General features: G+C 37.9%; 1 protein-coding gene across 1 annotated transcript in view; it reads left to right on the top strand.

Moving 5' to 3' along the window:
• Window positions 1-861: 861 nt before the first annotated feature.
• KNDC1 (kinase non-catalytic C-lobe domain containing 1) overlaps window positions 862-25,863 on the top strand; it is a gene marked incomplete at both ends in the record, with an annotated part of 60,023 nt that continues 35,021 nt past the window's right edge. The window contains 6 exons of the mRNA XM_080347366.1: window positions 862-963; window positions 5,535-5,733; window positions 8,974-9,032; window positions 22,049-22,195; window positions 24,030-24,147; window positions 24,501-25,522. Coding sequence (XP_080203492.1) covers window positions 862-963; window positions 5,535-5,733; window positions 8,974-9,032; window positions 22,049-22,195; window positions 24,030-24,147; window positions 24,501-25,522 — 1,647 coding nt within the window. The remainder of the gene's footprint in view (window positions 964-5,534; window positions 5,734-8,973; window positions 9,033-22,048; window positions 22,196-24,029; window positions 24,148-24,500; window positions 25,523-25,863) is intronic.

Here is a 25,863-nt window from a genome sequence, read left to right as displayed (position 1 = left end):
AAGAACAGACACCGGTGACACCGGATTTTGTTTGTGCATGTTGTAGTTTGAACTGCGTCAGGAGTTATGGCCGTGATCATGCAGATCCTTGGTCACCTGCCTGGTTTTACGCGCTGGGGTTTATACGGTACATCCAGCGACTGGAAAGGCGATGGTGGTAGGGCGAGGCAGGGGCACACGGGCCGGGGTTTATGCTGGCCCGAGGTTTTCCTTAGAGGAGGAAATGGCTCGCCCGCAGAGCAGCTCTCCGGCCACACCGACTGTCAGCACCTCGGGCGCCCGGTAACGCCGCCGCCCTGGCCCCCCGCGCGGCACGAGCTCCGTCCCGCCGCCCCAATTCGTCCAGCGAGCGCAGCCGAGCTGCGGATCGGCCCCGGCGGCCGCCGCCGACTCTAGAGCGGGCGCGCCCCTCCAGGGCCACGGCCACGCCACCGCCTTCTTGCCGGCAGCTGGCCGCGGAGGACGCGCCCCGGTTCGCAGTCTGTCCCCGGGGACGCCCCGGGCTGAGGCGGGCGGCGGGGGCGGGCGCCGCCGCAGGAGGGAGGGCGCCGCCGCAGTGAAGCCGCGCCGTGCGGGTGAAGCGGCGGCGGGCTGCGTTGCCATGACAGCGCTGCCCTAGCCGAGCGCTTAACCGAGCAGCGGCGGGACGCCGGGAAAGACAGGGGGCGCCTCCGCGGCCGTACCCTGCCGAGAGGGGAAGGGGTTAAAGAGGGGCTAGCGTGCGGGCCAGCGCTGTGGGGGTCGCTGTCGGGGGCAGCCCGCGGGAGGGTGTGGGGATGAGCCGCGGCGGGGGCCGAGGGCCGTGCTCCGGGCGCGTAGGGAGGCTGCGGAGGTGAAGCCTTTGCTTCCTCGCCGGGCGGAATGGAGGCTGTTGGCGCCGCAGACGATGTGTTTTATGGCGAGGAGGAGGAGGAGGTGAACTGCTACGACTTCGAGCCTCTGCCGACGCTGCTGGAAGATGAGGTGAGTGAGGCAGGTGCGGGGACGGAGCCGCCGCCGCCCCTGCGCTCACCTGTACTGAGGCGGCCTCGGGGGCGGTCCGCGGCCCCCCTGCGTCGTCTGCTGCCCGCGCACTGAGGACAGCTCACCGGCTGTGCCGGGCCCCGGGCACAACCGGCGGCTCACCCGCCCCGCAGGGAGCGGCCGGGCTGTGTCAGCACCACCGTTCCCTTTCCGCGTGTTCGCCGCGGGCTCTTGGTTTCTTCTGCCCCATGGTCCCAGCTACCAAGTTGGGCTTAGTCCGTCCCCACTGCACCTTTCCCACACAACAGCAAAGTCATGGTCCTCGAGTGTGGAGTGACTCGTAACTCCCGTTGTAGCCGTGTGCTGATGCTGCAGTCGGGAAGTACCTGTCCTTGTCGCACATGATAAAGGGAAATTTCTTACATGGATAAAAGAGTTTCCAGTAGCTGCCAAACTGATTTTTGTACAACCATATCTTGCTGCCCTGTGTAAAAAGGTCTTTGTCTCTGGGAAATAAACAAACCACCGAAACCAAAACAAACCTGTTTGATCTGTTTGTTCAATTACTACCTCAAATAACCCATAGCTATAACCCAGTTCTGCCCTCACATTTGTCCGGATTTGTACTTAGATTTGCACTTGCTTTTTATTGCTCTTGCTCATCTTTGTATGTTTCCACATGAAGTATGTTCCTTACCCCCAGTGAATGGGCAAAATATTTTGATTTGTTGTTTTGTTTTTCAAGTAAAAGTTTGGTGAGCTATCTGTGACCCACTCGTTCTCCAAACCAGATCTTGCAAGCTTTATTATTTGCTATGTTAAGAACCCAAGCTGAATTAGGATTTAAAAGTGTGTTTGAAAATGAAAAGTCCCTTCCAGTTTTCATAAGCCATCTCATGGCTCAGCAGTTTGGCTCTTTGTCCCCTCATGTGTAACGTTCAGTGGTGTGGGCCCTCCCAGACTGGCGCAGGCAAAATAGAGAAGGCAGGTGGAAGTGGCCTACATTTTCCACATCAGCTTAATATTGAGAGTATTTCTTCAGGGTAGGAGGAGAAGACTGAAGGTCAACTCTTCAGTGTGAGAAAGACCTGAGCCCATTTTTCTCACCTGCTCAATATATACTTTGTTTGTGGATTCCCACCAGTCTCTTCTATTTAGTTATTCCAGACACACAAATGTTTTCAATATTCTTTTTGAGAGAATGAACATGTCCTATCAAGTGGTGATTAGAGAATAAAAAAGGGCTGCTTTGAAGAGTACTCAGTGAGCTTACCCAGGCAAGCTAGTGTTTTTTGTCAAATGTGATGAAATTAACGAAATGTATTTTCCAGATTTTCCACGATTCTGGAATAGATTGAAGTGTGTGGGAATTATCGTGGCAAAAACACTTAGGTCCCAGAGAGCTGTGAACGCTGATGTACATAACTCTTAACTGCTTAGTCATTTAGTGGAGCCCATGCTTCTTATCACTGTACAAAGTATAAGGAATAAGGTTGGTGTCTGATGTATGTGGTTTACAAAAGACAGTATGTGAAGCAAGAAGCTGCCTGAGCTGAAGAAGAGTAGGAAATACAGAGGGTGATGGTGTATTTCAAATGTCTAGGACTTTGTCCATCTCCTACTCCTTAATATTTTGTTTCAAATCTTCTAAGAAGTGTGTGTGGCCAATTAATTAGTTTTCTCTTCCTGCTCTCTCTTCCCCTGCTTAATCATATATGCTACGGAACTGGTTTATGTTTTCTGAAGAAAACATAAGGGAAAATTGAGAACTAAAGCGAGTAATTAAAGCGTGGTTGTCTGGCCAGTTCACTTTTTGTACTTATTAAACCATAATTGCTTTTACAAGCATCTTTTACTGATAGTGACACAAGAGAGAAAAGGCATCGGCATCTCTGTTACACAATACAGGAGTTTTCTGGTCATTTGAGTGAACCAGCTTTCAGTGGTCCAAAATACTGAAGTCACGGCTCACCAGAAGCTTCAGTTTGCTGTAGACTCTATAATAGTCTTAAAAGGATATATATATATATATATATATATTTTTTTTTACACTCAGTGAAAACTTTTTTCTGTATTGCTTTGTGAATGGAAACTAATCAAATGCACGTCTTGGTGTTTTTAATGTTACATTCTCTACAAAGGCCTTGCTTTGCTGCAATAGCAACTTTAATAACAAAGGTCAAGGTACTGTGGCTATTTGACAAATACATGGTTTCTGTGAAATAAGTAACTTCATGTCCTGGAGCACTGGAAAGAAGGCAGCTTACTGTGTGGTTGTGGTGGTGGTATTTTGCTTTGTTTTTTATCTTTACTTAGCCATCCATTGCTGATGGAAACCACTGAACATTCATAGGCCTGCCTTTCTTTTTTTTTTTTATTTTTTTTTTTATTTTTTCCCCTTTATTACCTAACTTTCCCTTTCCCTGCAAGGAAAATAAGTTTGACATGAGATCATCATCATCTTTTGTTTACTCCCCCAAATAATCACAAGACAAAGATGGTTTTGTAGGTTTAAAGTGTAGATATCTCCACTGATGATTAATATCCACTCTAGAGCTCAACCTCAAAGCTTGACTCAAAATAAATTCTACCAAGTCCTGATTGTGACTGGAATTTGTTATTGAAGCTGTCTTAAAAGTTGCAGGTTTTACAGGTTTTACTGGTTCATTGCTTTGATCGTAGAACTACTTCTTGTTTTTCTTTTTTTTTTTTTTTCCAAACTTTTTTTGGCTGACCATAGAATAAGCAGTTCATCTTTCCAAGCCTGTCTTCATCCTACCTGTCAGTTTGGTCAGCTTCAAAGCCTAATGGTTTGTGGTCCAGCTCCTTGTCATGTGTTTGTTTTCAGAGACAGGAACTTCTGTGCTGCATTTCATGCTTGGAACTAGTTCCCCATAAAGCTGTGCAAAACTTCCTCATCCACCTTCAAAATCTGATGGCAGCATTACACATATGGTGCTGAGTACACCACAGAGAAAATGAGATCTTCTGTGTCATGTACTTGAACTGCAACATCTCTTGCTGTTTGTTATTATGTAGGACTGAACTCAGTGAGACCGGAGTCCATGATTAGTGCTGGAAGGCACTGTAGTAATGCTGCCATTAAACTGATGCATCCTTGGGCTGATGAAAACTAGAATATTGAAAATAGAAATTAAGTTTCACAAATAATAGCATGTTTCATTTCCTACCAGTTTTTTGTTTATTTGTTAAGTATTATACTTTAGACTAAAAAAGAAAAATAAATTATTGGACTAAGAATTTGTCCTTGTTTGAAGGCTATTATGAGTGCAATACTTAATTCTCTGAAAAAAACATGTTAACAAGCTGTTAACGCTTCTGCAAATGGTAATCTAAATATCACTGATGTTCTTCAGTACAGAGATACGTAAAGAAAGTTATAACTGTACTTTCCAACTGTATTTTAGTTTTCTGAGCTGTAAGATACTTCACATTCTGTTTTGCTGACAATGACATACTTTCTATTTTCTGTATTCTAAGGAATGTGCAGCTACATCTTCAACGTATATTTAACATCATTCCAAAGTATAGTCTTTATTCTTAATTACTATATATAGAGGAAAAACTATTTTGTGTAATAGCTATATAGCTTTGATGCAAAGAAACTCTGTAGATACTTCCATTTTTGTTAGCTTATTTTTCTTTACAGGTAGAACTGATGTTTTGTTTGTATGTCTTTGTCATTCCTTTAAGTTCATTAAAGCTTTACTGCTGTACCTATAGGTAATGGATTAGTTTTCTGTTCTAAAAAATGTACTGAAAAAGGCTAGCTGCTTTGAACAAAGCATTTTTTCTGAACATCTTGACCAGAGAAGCCACATTAGAGCCATGTTTTTTTGGAACTGGACTCTTCATAGCCTCACTGTGATGACAGGGTCAAAGAGGTTGACTTGCAGTTTAGAACCCTAACTTAGAAATAAAGTCCATGAGCTATTTTGATCACTAAGAGATCTGGGTGTAATAAGGAGGCCTAGGCCAACCAAGGTGTTTACTTTTAAGTCAAAGAACACTTTTTCTATGGCTTGTTTGGCTTTTCAGTGTTTATTAAATGGTCTGCACCACTAAACTTCGTAACACTATCATTCTTAAGAAAGGCTAATTTAGAGAATACTTTTTCCCAGATCACAGATGGTAGGGAAAACTGCTGTGAAGAGAATTTTTAAGTAGTTTATCCAAAGGCACCTGGGAGAGCTTAAGGGAGACATGGGTTAAACAAAATGTTATAACTTAGTCTCTCTGCTTTTACCTCCAAATGGTCTGTTTCCCTAACTTTGATGTAGTGTTTATGTAACTTACATAGCTTGCATAGTAAGTCTTCTTTTGATGTTAACACACTGTGATACCTTTGTTCAGGTTAAATGTGCTTCTTCAGAGACTGTGTTAAGAGCAAAGTCATGCACTTGGTGTATCTTGGGGTGTTAATCAGTGTCCTAGAAAGTCTGAGAACTTGCTGGAAACATTACTTGTAGCCAGTTGTGTCAAATGTAATCTATAATACACAAAGTACTGTCATGAAATACAGGGTAATTTATGAATTTGTATTTTGGCAGGAGAATGTGTCCCTTGCTGATATTTTGTCGCTGCGGGATAGCTGTCTTACTGAGCAGGATATTTGGGCAATTTGCCTGGAGTGTTGCCATTCACTGAAGAGCATTGCCCATTCTGCAATCTTCCAGACGCTCTGCATCACTCCTGACACTTTGGCTTTTAACACCAATGGCAATGTATGCTTCATGGAACAGCTCAGCGGTAAGTATTTGTGTTTACAGGCCGTTTGTTTTAGAACTATGGAAACTCATAGTGAGAGATTGTAGTAAGGCATTATATTCTGTTCTTAAGACTCGTAATTAAAGAGAAAACAAATACTTGTTTAAGAATGGGTGAGTATGGGTCTGGATAAAACTACATGTTCAGTTTTGTGATTGATGAACAAAGGCTTTTATGAGTTTGCTTAGAAAATTCATCCTGGTTATTTTAAGACTTATCCAGGGGAATGTCCTTTTATCTCCATTTTAAACACGGTAGCTTATGTATTTGTGTATCTGTGTGCACAAGCCTCTACCTATGTAAAGCACGTTCTTGTTCTCTTCCAGTTCTTCTTATTTCATGGGTATGTTCTATTTCTGGAGAAATCTGACATTCAATGTATCTTGATGATTGCAGCCACAGAGAATGGGGCAATTCTAGTGCCTATTCACTGTCAGAAAGGAAAGCTCTCTCCTGAATAAAGGATTATTATTTTTTTTTGAGGTCGTGATTTTTAGACTTGGCAAGTGTGATGACTGACTGAGAAATGAATTTTAATATGCTAAAACCCAGTATGTAGTAGCATGTAAGGCCTTCAGTTATTGTAGCAGATGAATGGGGGGGATAGTTAACTTAAAAACTGACTTCTGATTTATGACAGACAAAAAACCATGTTATTGTTACTGTTCACTCTTCATATGACCCATCTCAAGAGTCTTTGTCTTGAGCCTGTTAGGGATATTACAAAACAAAAAAAAAATCTCTTATTCTATGATACTTTTAACATTTTCAGCTTGTAACAAGAACCACTGTTGTGGTCCGTATACACGCTATTCAGGTCTTATGTTTTCTTTAATTTATTTTTAACTCTGTGTCAGAATAAGTGCTTATTCTTTTCATCAAAATCAAAATTGCAGTATTTAGAAAAAAATAGTGTAAGAGAAGTTTGCAACAAATGAATATTTATTGCCTTCTTTGCAATTAAAGGTAGTTTTTCAAATAAACATGTAACATAAAATGCAATTAATAAAGATGAAAATATATCTTCTTAATTGTTGTGGTATTTGTTATGTGCTTAAATTCCTCAAATATGAGGTAACTTTTAGTTCTATGTTAATAGGGTAATGTGGAATCAATTTCCTTTATTTTAAGGAGCTTGCCATAACTTGAAATTAGAAAAAAAGATGGCTTTGTATTTGTAGAAGTATGTGAAAGACTTGTTGAAGGGAATAAATCTACTCGATGAAAATACCCCTCAACTGAGATCTTTGCTTGCAGCTGGGAAAGGAGAAAAAAAATCAATTCCTTCTTAAATGTCTTATTCTAATTGAATAACTGGCAAACAGTCGATCCAGGAATTTGCAATATTCAACTGCTTAAAATGTGGGATAACAAATTCCTGTGCAAAGCAAATGAACAAAGATCTTGTTCCTTAATGTCATGTTGATCTCTGAGGAAGAGACTTTTCATCAGTTCTCTTTAAATAAATTGTTTCTTCGTTTTTTCCTAGGAATGCAAAAAGCTATGTATATATTCTGTGTCCCCCATACACACTCCACTATGTCTTTGATTCTTTCTTTTCCCCTTTCCATCAGATCCTGTTACTATTTGTTTAAAATACAGTTTGTTAGATAGGTACTTGCAGAGGTTATCCTTTTTGCTTCCCTATAGTTGTTGCCTATGGATTCATTTATCTAGAAGAAAATTATAACCTCTGGATTTCCATGCCAGTGAGAGAAAACAAACAGCCTGTCACCTCTGCTTTAGCAGAGTTCTGCTTCCTGCAGGTTTTGTGGCACTGAAATGACATTCCATAGGATGTTCTGCCAAGGGCCCTGATATCTTCTTGTCTTCTCAAATCAGACAGGTTTCCATTGTAAACATTCAATTAAAAGGATACAGTGAGCTTTACCAGTGATGAAAATTATATGCTTGTACAGCCTTTGAAGTGTTCTATCAAAAGAAGGGGAAAAGATAGTGGGGTGATTAAAAGAAGGAGCAGTAGTCTAGGGGTAGAGAATGAGGAGGGACCAAATACCTTCTATTAATTAATTCCCCTCCCTGTTTGTCCCCCAAACATCAGGAGAAAATGGTGACAGAGGATGCAGAATTAGTTCCTATTTTTTTTAGTGGAAAGGTAGAATTTCAGAACATAGTGAGAAACTGTAAATCAGTTAGTGGCATATAGATAGTCAGCCATGCCAGGTAGCTTCAATATATGAATATGTCAAAAAAGTCTTCTCTAGTTCTCTCTACCATATAACTGAGTTTAGTATTTTTCACAAAAGGAGCTTTGCATTTCACTTCTAAAATACAGGCCCAAAAGTTTTATTAGTGAAAGCTATGTTGAGTATGCTACTCTGGGGAGCATACTTTGTTTTTTTCCCTGTTGAGAGGGGAAATTTATAGTCTTTGCTTGTAAAGGCTCTCAGTCATCTGTTGGCTTCACGGAAGGATACACTAGGTGAGTTGTATGTGTAAGTGAAGTGTAGGATTTTTAGTCAGGCACTTTTTAAAATCCCCTGGTGTTCTTTACTGGGTTCAAGTGACATCAGTACAGTGAGATACTACATGCATGCTTGGATGCAGCAGCATCGCTCTCTTAAAGTGTCCCTTTCTTCCTTCCACCTCTTCACTAAGAAGTGGCTGCTGCAGTAGCTCATTTCTCTGCTAAGCAGCATGCAGGTGGGGAATGTGCTTCCTCAACTCTTTTATCATAATTAAAACAAACTAAGCAGAAAGGTCAAGATGCCTGTAGATGAAGAGGCCATTAGCTGTTTAGGTTGGTTTTGCTGCTTGAACCCTTATGCCCCAGGTCTGCAGTGGAAAATAGTGAATGGAAATGTTGCATTAATCAAATTAAACTTGCAAGCCACAGCTGAGCCACACCAGCTTAGGTCATAACTTGGTGCAAACATGAATATATGAAGGCAAGAAGTGGTTAGGCATGGTAAATGTACCTCTTTGCGGTGTTTTGTCTCTTTTTGTTTCTTAGTAGGAAAAGTATGGTATCTTCTTACAGAAAGCTTGAAAATAACACTTCATTTTACTTGCATTACTAGAAACGTGGATAACAAGCTTTTTGTACATTAGATATGAGTGAACCAAAATACTGCTATATACATAGTTTCTTTCAAATCATTTATGAGTATGTCATTAAGTTTATATTATCAAATTGGTTTTGCTTTTAAGCGAAAAAGACTACTAATTTTTAATATGACACATTTCTTTTTGCTTTCAAAGATGATCCAGAGGGTGCCTTTGTTCCACCAGAATTTGATATCACCGGTAACACTTTTGAGGCAAGTTCATAAACTTATCTGTGAAGTAGAGGGGGGTTTAATCATTTTAGTATTTCTGGCGGTACCAAATGCGCAGCATTCTCAACGTATATTATTAACGCATTTAAAGTTTGTGAATAATAAATTCTGCTATTTAGATATGTTTTGTGGAAATAAAAAGTAAACTTTAAATGCTATATTAACTTTCTGTATAAACATTTGTTTGCTAACTGTTAAAATCTGAGAATCTGTTTTGGCTGAATAATGTGTTGCCCTAAACCACAGCTGGTTTATATTATGTTCCCTGGTATCCTTCACTGACTACATTTGCTTGTTTGGGGACTAGCTATGAGCTTTTATGACTAAATATAAAATTTGTTTGCTGTCCTCTTCAATAAAATAATTCATGGAAGGGTAATCAGCAATTTTATCTTTGATTTAATGAAGAAACAAATGACTATCTGTTGCTTTGCAATGCACAAATGCTCTATGCTGTTAAATTAAATTAGTTTTAAATTGTTTATACTAATTCATTAGCCTCCCAAGTCAACTATCTCATTGCATGCTGGAGGAGTGCTTGTTTGCTTAATATCCTTTTTTTAAATACAGTATTTTTTCTGGCCTGTATTCTTAGATAATGCAAATGCTTTGATTAGCAACATGATCTATTCGAGGTTTTTTAAAAAAATTGTGTTTCTTTATAGTTCAATACAAATACCTTTTATCTTTTGTTGCTATAGCCTTCGTAGTCATGTTTACAGTTCTCTGTGTTTTCTTAGCAGAGGGAGGAGGGGATGATAAGTGAACCTTGGAAGCATGGAGTCCTACAAGTAGGATGAGAATGATATGGCAGGAAGGGTAGTATAGAATATGAAGTATAACAGTCTTTGAAGACTAGAGATGCAACATATCTCCCTGTTGCTATGATTTGTTAATGTAGTCACATAGGCCAGCAGAGCTCTAGTAATTTTGTACTTGCTCTTCCACCCACCCCCAGGCTCTTGTTTTGGGAGTCTTTGGGGACAGGGGGCCAGCGCAGGTGGGGAGTGGTTAGGAGGTGACCAGTATTGCATGTAAACTTGGCAAGTGTGATAGTCTTTATATTCAGATGTGGTTGAGGAAAGCAAGCCTCAAAGTCGCTCAAAGGTGACTAATTTTTGTTTCTTTCTTTTTGTTGTACTGCTGAAGCTGGACTTAAGATTTTTACAGAAATATGTTCTCTATGCCTCACCCCTTAACAAGCCTTCAAGATGTGACACAGAAACACAAAATTTGTGGAATTATTTGCTGATCTGGCAAACTTGCATTCCCCCCCCAACCCTTTCTCCTCCTCTGAGTTGCTGAACTCTTAGGCATACAGCAAATAGATACACTGAAAGAGGTGCAAAGACCAATGGGATGGAACAAGGTGAAATGGGGATTTGGGAACACTGTGAGAATACTAAGTGAGAGGTGTATTTTTTTCCTTGAGATTTGTGTGCATTTTGTCTGACAGCTGCAGTATTTGGAGTATTCATGGAACTTTAAAAGCTTTACCTCCTACCACTTTTAGAGTTTGGTTCAATTTTAAGTACTTTTGTATGAGATCAAATTCTGCCAGGGATTTCACACTGACCTCTGCTTGCTTTTGCAGTTTCTAAGACCTACAGTAAATTAATCCTTATCTAGTTGTTACAAGGGTTTTATAACATTGTAATTTTTCCAAGCTAGCTGTTTTTCTTCTCTGTGCTAATACTTCAAGATCTTTTTTTTTTTAAGGCGTTGATACTTTTGTCTATCCCCTCACCCTAGTTGTGACCTTCTAGTACACAATAGAAGAATACCACTGTATAGACATCTCTCTGAGGAAACTCTAGGCCCTTGTGCTTTCCCAGTATTAAATATTCTTTCCACTATACCAGTAAGCTGCCTTTTTTACAGGGGTGTGAAATCTTGTGTTACTGCTTGCTTCTTCCTTGGTATTGACTCTACTGTGTTGTTCGTTGTTGGAGCTTTTTTGCAGCTGCTTTGTTGAAAATAATAGAAAGTTATGTTTATGTTGAAACTGTCTATTTTCAATATAAAGCAAAAAATTAGTACTGGAGCTACTCATTATGTTCAGGATGATCTTTGATAGCTGTTACTCCACTATCAAAGCTCAGCTGATTAAAAATACTTATGTCAGCCAAAGGTTTCACTTGATTGGAGCATGACCTATTTTGTGGCTTCTAAAATGGAAGCACACAATGAGGTTTGTATAGCTGCTGGATGACTTCTTCCTCTTCAAACTCTTTTAAAAAAAATCCATCAAATAAAGCTACAGTTATTTCAATAATAGATGTTTTGTTTCCTGCTTGGTGAGTTACTGATCCAGACCTCTAATGGAATTGTGACTAGGTCTAATTAGTTGCTAAACTTAGCTGGCGCTCACAAGCACACAATGGTAATAGACGCAGGAAACAAATTGAAATGCATTACTGTCCTGGTGTCTGAAACAACACTATTAAAAATTTCAGTTTGTAGTTGGAATTTCAAATAGCAAGAGATCTAAAGCTTTGTCCAAATGACGATGCGCAGGACTGAAAACTAATTGATTTCATGTGGTTTGTTTTAGAGTTATGCCTTGTTTCCTGACCTGCCCTCCATTTGTAAAGTGGGAAAAATAACACCAACTTCAGTTATTTTTCTGAGTGGGAAGGTAAAAACTAGCCCTTCAGGGAGCTGTTAGCTTCAGTATCAGGTGTAGAACAGACTTTTTAGAGAGAAAGATGTTAAGAAGGAAGTAGCTGTGAAAGGGTCATTTGGTGCCAACAGTGAAGTGTGGCTGAGCCTTCCAACTGGTGACTTCTTTAGTGTTGCCACAGCTCCAGCTGTGGGGCTGGAGGAAGGATTGCAGATTCTGAGGGTCTCAAGAGACCTTGAAATGACTGTGTTGCTAATTAGTTGCAGCAGCATTTAATCAGGTACTTCTGTCTTCCTCTTCCTGGTGTAAGCATTGGCACAGAACGAGGGCAAAAAAAGCAGCCAAGCAGGTACCGTTGGTCTCTAAGGTAGCACTGGACGAAAACAGAGAATCTCCTGGGTGTCTGTTAATTTTTTTTCCCCTCTAACTTTGCTATCTCCTTACAGACTTCTGTTACCATTGTGCCCAAATGACTGCACTGTTAAGGGTTGGTGCTGCCAAGAGAGGGAACAGGAAAGAAACTTTAGAGTTAGGATCGACACTGTAAAGGTGATTTCTATACAGAACATTTATTATCATTTTTGCTTTAATTCTTAATGCATATGCAGGTATGTGATGCGGCTGTGCTCAGTAAAACTTTCTGATGGCTAAAGCTATTACTTGCCTGCATTGACAGAAAGATCTCACTTTCTGCTTCTCAAAGCTACAAGGTGTGTCTGTATTTGCTATGGCAAATACTAACCACTTTTTTTGTTCTTGTCGAATCATGAATCACAGAATCATGAGCTAGAAGTCAGTTAGAAACATCTTGAGTATAAAGGCTAGCCTCTGATTTTGTAATGTTTTACTAGCATGCTACTGTAGAGAGCAGTATAGAATGTTAATTTTTCTGTTTTAGAAAAACATTGAGAGACTGAGTTGCAAAAATAGAGATTTGAGGCTTCTTTTAAAATTTGCCTACTTGACTATATAGCGGGCTTATATAAAAATTCATCTTCAGTGTAAACTAATACTGAGTCCCGATTCCCTCCTCTAAATATGAAGAGCTTTAAACTTTTCCTAGTGAAAAAGGTTCTTATTTCATTTTCTTGCCCTGGGCAGTACAGTGCTAGACTTGTGAAATTTGACCAATGAGAGGCACAACAGGAATAGCTAAATATTGGTGAGTTCATTAATAGCCTTATTTCTATCACTACAATACAAATTTGCCTCGGGTTAAAAACATCAGCTCTCTCAAGCCAGTTTCAAATAGCTATTTGTCTGCATCACAAAACTGCCATTGAGTCTGACACAGAGGTTCATTGATGTAGAACCCCACATTTCTAAGATATGAGCTTTCAGTGAGATGAAGGACCCATGTCTGCCATGTGTGAACTTGCATTTATAATCTTTTAATAATGTGACTATTCAATTTTGCCTGTTCTAGTGAACCTCCGTAACAGAAATAAGTGAATTTTCAGTCTTATCTACTTTTTTTTTAATGTATCTGTAGCAGGCTGGATGGACTTCTTCCGTTATTTAGGGGTGATAAAATGCAGTAGTTCAGAAACCTTGGTATGCAGCATGGTTAAAACCTTTTGAAAATAAAAGAACTGAAACAGTGATACAGAGTTGAATAGAGCCTTGAAGGGGAAATAGTGGATAGAGAATGAGAAGAAAGTGAAGTTCACACTTCTGTCTGTTTTCTCATCTAGAACTTGTTCTTGGTTTTTGCTATCACGGCAGGAGTGGGGTTTGCTGATCCCTCACGTGGGAGAAGATCAGAACCAGAAAAGGCTGAACACTGCCTGGCTCTGCTAGAATGTGACAGCTGTCAACTTGCAGTTCTCAGTGGGTTACAGTTTTCTGTTATTTTTTTTAAAAAAGGAAGACAGACAAATTGTTTCAACAACTTTAAAATAAATTATTCTACACAAAGTGGTATAAATAGTGCAAGTAGAAAGACAAGCTAAAAGCTATTACATTATTGTTGAAAGCCAAAGAGTTAAGATTCATATGTCATACTCCTGTGAAATGTGACCAGGCAGTTGGATTGATATATACCATATACATACAAATATTTTATATCCATATAAACGCACAGGTTGAAATGCCAAATGAAACCTAGTGTTCTAGGGAATACATAAAGAAAAAAGGGTTGGGTTATATATATGGTGGTCCTACCAAACTGAGCTGACAATTTGATACTTCAGTATTTCTCAATAGTTGATCATTACTGAGCTAGTGCTCAGGTCTCAGCTGTTGGTCCTTCTCTAAATATCAAAGCCTTCATCTTTCTCCCAAATCAAAACAGCAGAGGGTATAAAGGAAGTCTTTCCTTTGCCACTTCCCTGCTCTTTTAAAGCAGTAGCTTTGAATGCTGTGAGATTCTCTCTACTGTTCTATTCTTTTTTCGGCACTTGGTGCAGGAGGAAGGAAACTTTTTATATGTTCTCCTAGAGGGGTTTTTGGTTTTGTTTTTATCTGATAGGAGAAATAAATCTTTTGAAACACCTAGTGCCCTTTTTCTTGAGTTCTGTTTCCCTTAATTTGCGTTGCTTCCTCTTGAGACTAATTCTATATAAAAGCAGCAAGGCTTGTCATCAGTAAATGGTAACTTATCTCCTCCTGTAGTCAAAACCAGTCTGTCTTCGGAGTGTTATTTAAAGCTGTCTGTTCCTTCTGTGACAAAAATAAATTACTTTTATTTGATTACCTATGCCTCTGCTGTGCTATAGAAGACGAAATGGAATCCTCCTGCTCTCGCTTTTACATTATCAACCCAATTGAGGTTCTATTCAGGAACTTAGTACTGAGCGAGTATCAACCTTTAGTTGCTTTATACAAAGAGCTACCCAAAAGAAGAATATGAAGCCAGTCTTTTTTTTTTTTTTTTCTTTTTTTAGTGTATAAAATACCTTAGAGTTTATTATTTGATTATTTCAAAAAACTACAGCTTGTTGCTTAGTTCTGAAGTTGGGCTTGTGAAGTTGTCATATTAGTCTTTTCTAGCTGGCTTTTTGAGCACATTGCTGGTATTTTTACAGTTTTGCCTCTAAGCCTGAAACACAACTTTTGACAGAATGACTTCTGTTTTTTATCAGGAATAGTCTGTCTTTTAGGCAGAAAAATGTCCTCAGAATAGAAATATATAACAGTATAAGTAACCTGCTCAATGAAAATATGTAGGATTTCAGGTTTATACTCAGTTATTAGGTTCCTGTAAGAAGGCATTATCAAAACTAAGATATGTATTTTTTCTTTAAGATTGAGGGAGATTATCCTCTGATGTACAAAAGCATTTTTCAGATCAGCTTATTTAAGGATTTTTGTTTTGTGAGAGAAAGAGTGAGAGTGAAAAGAGTACTTGGTGTTCTGTCTTAACAGTTGGTTCTTGTGGTGGTTGAAGTTTGCTCTTTTAGAAGCCTGAGGACATGTGTTGAGTAAATTTGCAGATAGTTCCCATCATGAGCAAAAACCTATGGAAAAGAGGACAGATTGGTTTCTCCTGTTATCATTGTGCAGTGTCATAAAACTCCAGGCTCCATAATGTTAAACAAATGTTTTCAATAGTTTTTTTGTCTCCAGAATCTTCCACATAAACTCCTCTGATTAGTACTGACACTTTCTCAACTATGGATTAAGTTGTCTTCCTTGGTCCTTGTAGAGTTACCTGCCAGTTTTTGGTGTTACCATTCAATCTCATGTCTTTGAACCCATCATCATACTGGTCTTCCTGCCAGAACTTAATTTTCTATAGCACTCTCTGCTTATTTCAATAATTTACACTTCAGAATGTTTGAAAATGCTTTTGAAATGTAAGCCTGAACCCTTAAAGGCAACATGGAGACCTCCAGCAAAATTATTCCTTGTCATTACTTGATATCAAAGGTTTTCTCTTTCATTAATTTTATTTCTGTTTTACATGGATATTCAGGTCACTGAAAGATCCATGGTCATTGCTAGACTGGATCTGGAGACCTTATACTCTCTGGAACAATAACCATTAATTTATAGCATTTATATGAACTGAAAATAAAGCCGTTCCACTAGTGCATGAGAACATTCATAAATACCACTGCCTCTCTGAAAGGTTCAGGATCAGATTGACTTAGAAGTAGGTAGAAGAATGGATGACTTCCTAATCTCAAGATAAAATCTTGAGACTAGTTCAGTTTTCACTGTGAATTAGGTCATCATAGGTCTATCGAGATTTAATCAACAGAGCCTTCGAGATTGACAAAATGGTTGTCATTCACATGATTCTCCTTAGCTACAACATTTCAAAAAAAAGCTTGGAAGAACAATTGAGAACAGTAATATTCTTTAGCCTGGAAAAGAATGCCCTAAAGGAGATGCTGTGCTAGAAGGCTGTGAATCAGCAGCAGCCACAGAGGGAGTATTTGCAAGCTCTCGTAAATGAAGAAGTAAGTGGCAACAATGATGTGAATACCTGTGGACTCAAGAGGAAATACTTCTTTGTGAAGTAGTAAGTTGTGGAAGTTCTTGCTGCAAAATATAGGTGCAGGTGGATAAAACTTAGACAACTTCATGGAGATAAAACAGTTGTCGTGGACCATTTACAGACAAGAAGCCTGCAACTACAAAACAATGAGATTAGACTGATATACTAGGTAGAGTTTCTCAGTTCAAACTGAGTTATATAAACAGAGGTCACAAAAAAACAAAGCATAGTAAAATGTAGGGGCATTCAACCGTAATATATGTGATACATGCTGTTTGCAAGTGTGTTTAGATTTTACTTGGTTCATTGCTCCTTATGTTGTTGTAGCATGCTTCTTGGATTATTGTATCCGTGAAGCCTTGCTTATGTTTTGTGATGTAAGCTGATCACCTGACGTTTGCCTAAGAACATATTCAAACTTGAAAGCTGGCAGTTGTTAGGTAAATTAAAAGGCAATTTGCAAACTGAAATACCTGAAAACTTCAGCTGTGAGCAGATTATTTGAGAAAATCTGACCTGTGGATGCATTTTTGTGCCCGTCATTTTAGCAGTCTTTTGGGGAAGAATATTTTCAGACAAAGCTGAGTAGCAACTGTAGAGAAGGGATAAACTGCAATTATAGCTTTGTTTGAAAATGGTGTTTTTCCAGCATTTGCTACCAATTCAAACTAGAGCATATGTTTCTGAACAGTCTACAGTGGTTTAGCACTTTTAGCACATTCTGCTGACTAATTATGTACACATCCAAAGTGCCAAATTAATAAAAAGCTAATAGGTAATACAGCACCTTCCAGTAATTACAGTTATGCAGAAAGGCATTTAGTCCATTTGTAATGAAGGAAAGTATTAAAAATAATAGGCCTATTTCCCTTTCATTGTGTGGCTGAAGTATATTACTGTCTGACTCCCTTTTTTTTTTTTTTGCATAAAAGTAGTGCATTTTAGAATAAGTACATTTAATATTTACCTATGTCTTTTTTTCCCCTCAATGTTTTCTCAAAATAGTAATTTTCTCAAGCATTAGCTTGAATTTGTTTATAAAACTTTGAGTTTTATAACAACACTGAAGCTTTCATTTGTGGAATCTTTAGATGCTTTGAATTGTGAAAAGGTAACCTCATTAATGTTTATAAATATATAAAGGGTGAGTGTCAGAAGGATGGAGCCAGGTTCTTCTTGGTGACAGCCAATGGTAAGACAAGGGATAATGGGTTCAAACTGGAACACAATAGGTTCCACTTAAATATGAGAGGAAACTTCTTCACAGTGAGGGTGACAGACACTGGAACAGGCTGCCCAGGGGGTTTGTGGAATCTCCTTCTCTGGAGACATTCAAAACCCACCTGTGTAACCTCATCTGGGTGTTCCTGCTCTGGCAGGGGGATTGGACTAGATGATCTTTTGAGGTCACTTCCAATCCCTGGCATTCTGTGATTCTGTGGAAACATCTTTATACGTGAAGCAATCTCAGTAAAAAAAAAAAAGAAAAAAACTGCAAAGCAAGGAAGGGTTGGCTATGAATGTCAAAACCAAAAACTGCCTTACACTATTCCTATAGCTTATCATTTAGTGAGAAATGTTTTACAGAAAGTATTAGTTCTATTATGGTCTGTCTTTTTCAGTTCCGCTGAAGACCTACATTTCTGAACTTAGTGAAATCTCAATACAAAATGTAGATGGTCATTATTCATAATTGCAATATGCCATAATGCTTATGCAGTCACTGTTCAAAAGCTCTTTTGTCAGCTTTTTTCTGTCATGTTTGTGAGTATGAGTTCCTATAGAAGCTTAGTTCTTCAGCCCTGCCAAGCAGTAATACAACAGAGCCTCTGTCACACTTTGTAGGCTTGGAGCTTTTACTTCCTCTCCTGATCTTTAGATTTGCAGATTTTAAAACCAGTGCAGATCATTACTATTCTCTGATTTCACTTCCTATAGTGTTAAATGGTCATAAAATGGCATGCAGCAAGCCGAGTAACTTTTGATTGGAGCTGACAGGAGGATTTTTAAATGTATTTCAGCCATGATATAAAATTTTAACATGATGGCAGAAGCTATCCTCTCCCTTGGTAAGTGCTTCCAGTACTTAGCCTGAACGCTTTTAAAATATGTAGTATCTTCACCTTTGGAATTTTTATCTGTTTTTCTTTTTTCCACTTTTGAGCCTTGTTATACGTTTGTGTCTTGGAAACTGCTCCAGTATCAGAAGTTAGCTTGATTTGAAGCTGCTTGTATGCTTGTGACCTTCAAATTTTTCTCTGAGACACATGAGGTTACTTAGCCTGTTACTGAAAGGAAGGTTTTCTGGACCATAAATCATACTTGTGACTTTTCTCAAACATCTTTTCTTCGTGTTGCCATTTTGATTTTTAAAGGGCATGTTATTTCCGTGATGGCTTTCCCAGTGATGCATACAATTATGGTTTTACCTATGATTCTTGTTACACTTACTAACTTTTGGCTAAGAGTAGGTGTACTCTTTAAGACCAAATGTGGAGATCCAGTTTCCTAGTGTGACTTCCTCCCTTTCCCTCCATCTTTTTTAAAGCTAATATTGTAGTGCAACCTTGCCAGTATGGTCTATGTGGGTTTTTGTAACAAATTGCATTAATTCTTTAATTTTAAAGTATCTTTAGGAATTGTGAAGAGGTTGTTTTGTTTTGGTTTTCTGTTTGCTTTTTTCCTTTTGGATTTCTCTTGAAATGAATGCTATTTATCAGCTATTATTATCCTTCAATGCAACAGTTCCTATAATTCAAAAACTGTTCTCCTTAGCTAGATTTAAAACAGGTGAAGTTTTTTCCAAAAACTAAGGAAAAAATCTTCACTGGGAAGAAAAACCCTCTTAATTCCTTCAGAAAATTCCTGACTGCCAATACAATGCCAATCTTTGCTTGTTGCCGAGGAGAAGGAAAATTGTTTCGCGCCCTTTCCTATTTGTTTACTTTCCTTATAACACACTAAAAAACCTTAGCTTAATTGTGAGATTGTTTTCATTGAGAGCAGTAGTAAGCATTAGATATTTATACTTAGGAATTTGGTTTATTTTTTGCACTTACCATCTTGATCTCCTTTGCTGAAAAGAGAAATTTTCTTCCTAAGACTAAACAATGCGGAAAGTAGAAGCAGCTGATTTGATGCATAAGCTTGGGGAACGCCCCACCTAGTGGACGATCACAAACTGGATCTTCTCGTTGCTCCCGTTCAGACAGGAGACTTAAGGTTGTGTTGGAATATTAACCATAAATGTTGGAATATATGTTGGAATATTAACCATGGAAGTTATTAATTACGAGCTATGGTAATTGAAATTGCCATGTTCAAAACTGGCTTTCCTGGATGTCAGAGAAAAGGAAGTATCTCAACTGAACACTTTTCTGTCCAGGGAAAAGAATTTCTTTATTCAATACAAGAGTGGCCTTCCCTTGTACAGGAAGAGATACAGTGAACTTCTTTAAAACAGGACAGCAAAATGGAAGGTATTGAAACATATCAGCTTGCATCTCAAAGATACTTGTGCTTTTAAAGGCAGACTAGTGGATGAGTTATACCCCACAGTGAATAGAAATTAACTGGAAAAAGTGGGATGAGGTAATATGTTGCTCTGCCCTTCCATTTCTGTGTCCTATAACGTCAACATCCATCCTCATGTGGATAAAGAAAGTTTGTCAAAAGGGAATTTTTACCCCCTGAAAGTAAAGTTTCTCGTCTTTCTATCCTGCTCCTAGAGTTGGTATTTGAGCTGTATATAGGGAGATTATATTAAAAAATGCTTTCTTATTCTTCTGTATTATAAGAAGTACTTCATTTCTGGTATATTTCCTAATGAGAGAAGATGAGATAAACTCTTTGCTTAGTCTTATGCACTATGTATTTGGAAGAGACACTACATTCTGAAAATTAAATCAGATGCTGAGGGATGACATGCATATCTCTGGAGAGGCTTAAACATCCAGGTGATGTACAAATGATAAAATAGCCTCAAAAGTGATGTCTGTAGACACATGTAAATTACCACTTTTGAAATGAACAAGAAGAAGAGAAGGCAAGAACAAGAATTTCTTCCATCCATGTCTTAGTTCACTGAGTTTCCTAGAAGTATTCTGTTTGCTGAATGCCAAACAGGGAAACAAAAAATATGTCAAGTAAGTTGACAGTTTGAGGTAAACTATTTTTAATTCTTCTTTCATGGCTACATCCCATCTCTTGATGTGGGTTGTTAACTTTAGCATTTCTATAAATAGAACACTACACTGAATAAATAGAACACTACACTGAATAAATAGGACTGCAAGATTTTCTGACAGAGTACAAATGTAATGTGTTGCTTAATTTTGCTTCATGATGTAAAAACACATAAGCAATATATTGTCTTTAAAGTATAATCAGTGAAGCTTGGTGTCAGTAATGTAGCAGATGTTAGAGCATAAAAGCGGTTTTTTTTCCTAATAAAGCAATTCTTCTACCCATTTCAGGTGTTAGAAGTGGTATACAGGGGCTGAAATTGGTTATTCTATTCAGAAGTACCTTCTGAATTCAAAAGTGTCCCTGCACTACATGACATTATTTCACCTGCTGTTCTGACATTGCTTGGTCTGCATAGTGTATGTCAATAACTTGTATGTTATGGGGTTTTTTTCCTTCAGTTCTTATAGGAGTGATTAATTTCTTTATTAAAGTCAATTTGTCACTTCTTGTAGATCATATAAAGTACATGAAATAACTTACTAACATTGAGTGTATTAAACTACCAAAGTACAATGTTACAATTATACGAAAAGTTCTTTAAATAGAGCTGTATTATGCTTTTAGGAGTTTGTTTCCTTGTTCTTTTTTATGTTCAGTTTTGTTATGCCATCTGTTGTGAAACACAAAATTATATAACTTACTGAAACAGTATTTAATATCAAAATAAAGGAATAAGTTCTACACTCTACACATCCTTTTCACTGATGAAAATAACTACAGGAAACAAAGAAAATCTTCCTAAATTCTTGGATGCTGTGGGAGGAATTTTGGTTAAATTCCTTCCACGGATTGGAATATACTGAAGTATAAATCTAGACTTGATTTGGGTTTTTGGGGTTTTTGTTTGTTTGTTTGTTTGGGTTTTTTTAGGGCAGTTACTATTCCTTAAATGTTTACACAAATTTGCATTTGTCTGGGTTATAAATTTCACTGAATTGTGTTCTCTGAATGGAACATAAAAACAAAACGCAGGCCATTATGGGTATACTACTATTACTACTAAAGCAGATCTGAAAAGGTTGGGATTTTTTTAAGAGGAAAACTTCTAAAATTAAGAGGTTGCTGTGTTGTATGACAAATCTAATGCATTAGCACTAGATTTAAGAAAGTTGTTGGCTCACCTCCTTTTGTATTGGTGCTCATCACAAGGCTGTGGGCTTGCAGAGAAGCAAAGGTGACAAACATGGAGTATTTCTTTAAACTCTTCTGTAAGTGTCTTCAGAGACAAGAAATTTCATTCTATATTGTTGCTGCTCAGTTTTTTAATGCTTTATAACACTTATAAAATACTATTTTTGTGAAATTATTTTTTTCCTTAGTAAGGGGAATGCCATTTCAATCTCCCAGCATGCTTCTGATTTAAATATTACTTGCATGTACAGAGGGGCTGAGTTTTATATTTAGCTGTAACCAATGAAAAATTGTAATACTTATTATTGGTGAGGAATAAAAGGGATTCTAGTTGGACCCCACATGGTTATTTCTTTTTGTTTGTAACAAGCATATCACCCAAAGCAGTTTTGTTCCTCCTGTTTAAATTAAACCACCTCTCCAGTAAACTATTACTTACAAGTTAAAAATGAAAACCATTTAAGCTGTATCCCTTGTGATCTCAGAGCTTTTTTTGCAGGAGAGAGAGAAAATTGGTAGCATATTTAATGGCTTCTTTTAAACTTCATGCAGGCGCACATCTATTCTTTAGGTGCAACATTGAAAGCAGCGATAGAATATATAGTAGAACCTGAGACAGAATCAGAATTTGGGAAAGATCTGCATACTCTGCTGGAACAAATGCAAGAAGAGAATCCTGAAAATAGGCCAGATATTGAGGTAAAACAGCCCTACATATTTTTCTGTTTAAAAAAAATGACACAAATATTTCTGTGTTCTCATTAATAGAGAGATTATCTTTATATGTAATATGCTCAGATTTTGCAAGTAAGCTGAGATTTTCCCAAACTCAGCAGAAATTCTTCTTCCTCTGTACTCTAATGGAGATAGAACCTGAAAAGCAGATGTACATGTTTCACAATTCTTTGATTTTTAAAAAGGTTGGGTGAATACACTTGTGGATCTACATTTTCTCTTAACTGTTTCTTCCCACTTAATATTGAGATTACAGAGAGAGAGAGTCATTAGAAGTAAGAGTACAAATGTTATGCTGTGGAATTTGTATGATGTCTGAAATGATGTTTAGCTTGCATTTAAGAAAGGGATGGAGGGAGTCACGCACCAGGAAACTTCTGTTCCTTGGCATGTTCAAAGCAGTGTTGTTCAAAGCATTACTACTAACTAGTTTTTCTCTAAATATATAAATGCTATGTAGCATTTGATTAGATATTAATTGGTTTATTTTTTTTCCCAAGTGTATATTCTAAATGATATAGCACCTATAATCAGAACTTTTCAGAAAGAGTGCCACAACAGAAGAATGATTAGATTCCTTTCCCCAAAGCAAATAATAGTGGCTCCCTGGTCGAGGACTGCCCAGGCACGAGACCATTCCTGACATAGTCTGCTCGATCAGCTCCTGTATTTCTAGTCCTTTACTTTCAAGCATCATCAGGAAAGGGATTGTGTAACACTCCCTGTTATCTCCAGCTGGTCTGAAGTCCCAGACTGGTCTGACTACTTAAATCAGCACAAAAATAGGGGTCAGTCAAGGCTGGTTTAGAGTAATATATGAAGGTCACTTTGTGACTATGTGTTCTCTTTTCCATTCCTTTTCCACTGAGCCCTTTCTTGGGTGGAAAGGAGTGAGGGGAGCTAAATGGAGGGAAAACCCATAGATTGTTCTGGGCTTTTCACTTAACTCCAGCACAGCTGGATACCTGCCTCACTTTTTCCTGTCCTTCCTGGATCTGTGAACCCACAGAGCCAATTTCTGCCTTCCATTCACAATAGCAGAAGAGCAGTTAAGCAGGTTAATGAGGTGTAAGAGCAGCTCCTTGGAGTTGTATGAGGTCTCATCGGTGTTTTATTTAGGAACAGTTACTGATGACACAGTGGGATGCATTTGGAAAGGCAGCTCTCTTCTACTTCCTGCCCATAGTGGCAGGTTTTTTTCAAATGTGAGAATGTCTGTAGTTAATTGTGTGTGAGACCAGTGGTAATGCCATCAAATGATGCTCAGGCTACAGTTTAGAGATATGTAATAGTGTTTCTTCTTGTTATCTGATAATGACTGTTTTTTCTAATTGGGAATGATGCTTTTTAGCTAATTGTATTCTGCAGTTTTTAAAAAACTCCAGGATCTACTTTTAATGTAGTTTCAGTAATAAAAACATCCATCATCCTGCCTGTGTCACTCAGTTTAAGTGAATCAGTGGCTGTTTAAAAAATAATCTGCACTCTAGCTTTTTACATCTTGTTATTCATAAAGGGTAACATTAATATTATTAGTTTTTATCAGTTATTCTTAGTGTTCTAACTGTAGGCTAAAACTTGAACTGTGTTAAATAATTTCATGATAGCCCATGGTAAAAATGAGAAATTAATTCAGCCACATAATAGAAACACATAGTATAATTAACAGTGCAAGAAAGACCTCAGATGTAGCATTGTATAAACTCAGATGTACTGTGTGAGTTAACATGATTCACTTTAGTTAAAATTCACAAATCTATTCATTATTAAATAAGTATTTAACGGTAATTTTCTCTAGAGCATTTTGTCATTATGTGAAGAAAAACTGAAGATTGCTTCATCAAGTAGTATTTGCCGAAGCCTATCTGCTGTTGGAAGAAGGGTTCTTTCAATTGAATCATTTGGTGCTTCTCAAGGTAACCTTAAAATGTGTTTACTCTGGGACTATAGATTGACTGACAAATCTAATGATTTTTAAAATACTAAGTTTGTGTACTTTCCTGTTATGGGTTCCTTACTAGATATAAAAAAGTCATTATTAAATATTTGTGAATTTGGGCTGGGGAACAGGGAACATATAACTTTTAATTAGCATAATTAATATATTTAGAGTATCTTTTATGATTAAAAGTCACTTGTCCAGAAATAATTTGTGTAACATACTGAAGATACGTAACAGCAGTGGCAGAAAAAGCAATATAAAGATGTACTAGGAAAGATTAGAAGGTTTAAATACACATTTAATGTAAGCATCTGTTTTTGTATCTAGATGTCTGTGATAACATGTGGAAGGGAAGAATGTGTCAGAGAAGTTTGGGATCTAAAATGTATTCAAATGAGCAAAACAACATAGCAGGTGATTCGTCTGCAGTGCAAGATGTGACAGCTGCCTGTCATAAGGACTCTTCTGTAGTTACTATGGTAACTGGCAGAGAAAGTGGTTTAAAGGAAATGCAAAATGATCTGGATAATAAGAAAACTCAACATTTTCAACTTGCAACTCAAGCTAAAAAGAGCAAAGAAGAGGACAAACATGCAGTGTATACTGACAGTTTTGCTAGTCTTGCTCTGGATATAAAATCATGTGTTATTGACCTGGAAAGAGATGGCATTTTTAAGAAAGGTTCTTTGAGAAAAATTAAAACCTTCCCAAAGCTACCACTTGAACCTGGGGATACAAATAACTTTTTTACATCTGTAACCAACAGTGGACCACTAGCTAGGAAAAATCACTTGCTAACACAAGAGTCACTACCTCTAGACAATAATAATGAGGTTGCTTTTTCAAAGGGAAATCTTAATTCGTTTGCTGTTAGTAATCCACCAGAAATAGAACCAAAGAATCACCAGCTTAATGATCTTCATTTAGAAGCTCAGTGTGTGTGCACACAGGTGTCTGGCATGAATCTAGAAGAACATATGTCACTTATTAATGGTAAAAAGATAGGTTTTGCTTCATCTGATCACAAAGAAGACTGTTCTGATGCTACCTCTGAAATGCCAAATACAGCTGGCATGCTAAAAGGCCCAAATCAATCAATTGCTGGAACGAAAATGCTAGACAATTACATGGCATTGGAAGACTCTTCTGAAACTTTTCAAGGGTCAAATGAAAATGCTTTACCACATTTTAACAAGATGGCTTCAGTGTTAACGACAAAACCCAGTGGGAACAGATATGGATCAAACCTAATTAGGTCTCCAGAATTAAGCAACGGTGGGATGAGCACAAACAATAATGAAGATAATCTTTGTGGTGGCAGAGGGTCAGAAATCAAAAGTAATGAGCAGGTAGTGAAAATAAAGTCTTCATTATATAGTTGTTGTAGTCACTTATGTGGAGATGAAATGACTTAAATAGTGTGTGATTGCTTCCCTATTCACCTCCCTTAGCATCTTGGAAAATCTCATTTTGCTAGTCCGCACACTTTAAGAGTTAATATTGGAAATATTGCGATCCTTTTTTCCTCTTTAAAGGTGAAGTGCTATGATGAAATTTATGCTATTGCAAAATTAACTGTCATTTTAATTTTTTTTACAAATGAACTATACTTGCTAGTGTGTTAGAGCAGCATACTTAATTGTTGATTACATTTGTAAGGGAACATTACCAACGTGTACGTAGATTTTTA

Source organism: Nesoenas mayeri (genome assembly GCF_963082525.1).
Source record: "Nesoenas mayeri genome assembly, chromosome: 7".
NCBI classification, from domain to species: domain Eukaryota; kingdom Metazoa; phylum Chordata; class Aves; order Columbiformes; family Columbidae; genus Nesoenas; species Nesoenas mayeri.
Note: the sequence above shows the minus strand (reverse complement) of the source record. Positions and strands in the feature narration are given on the sequence as shown.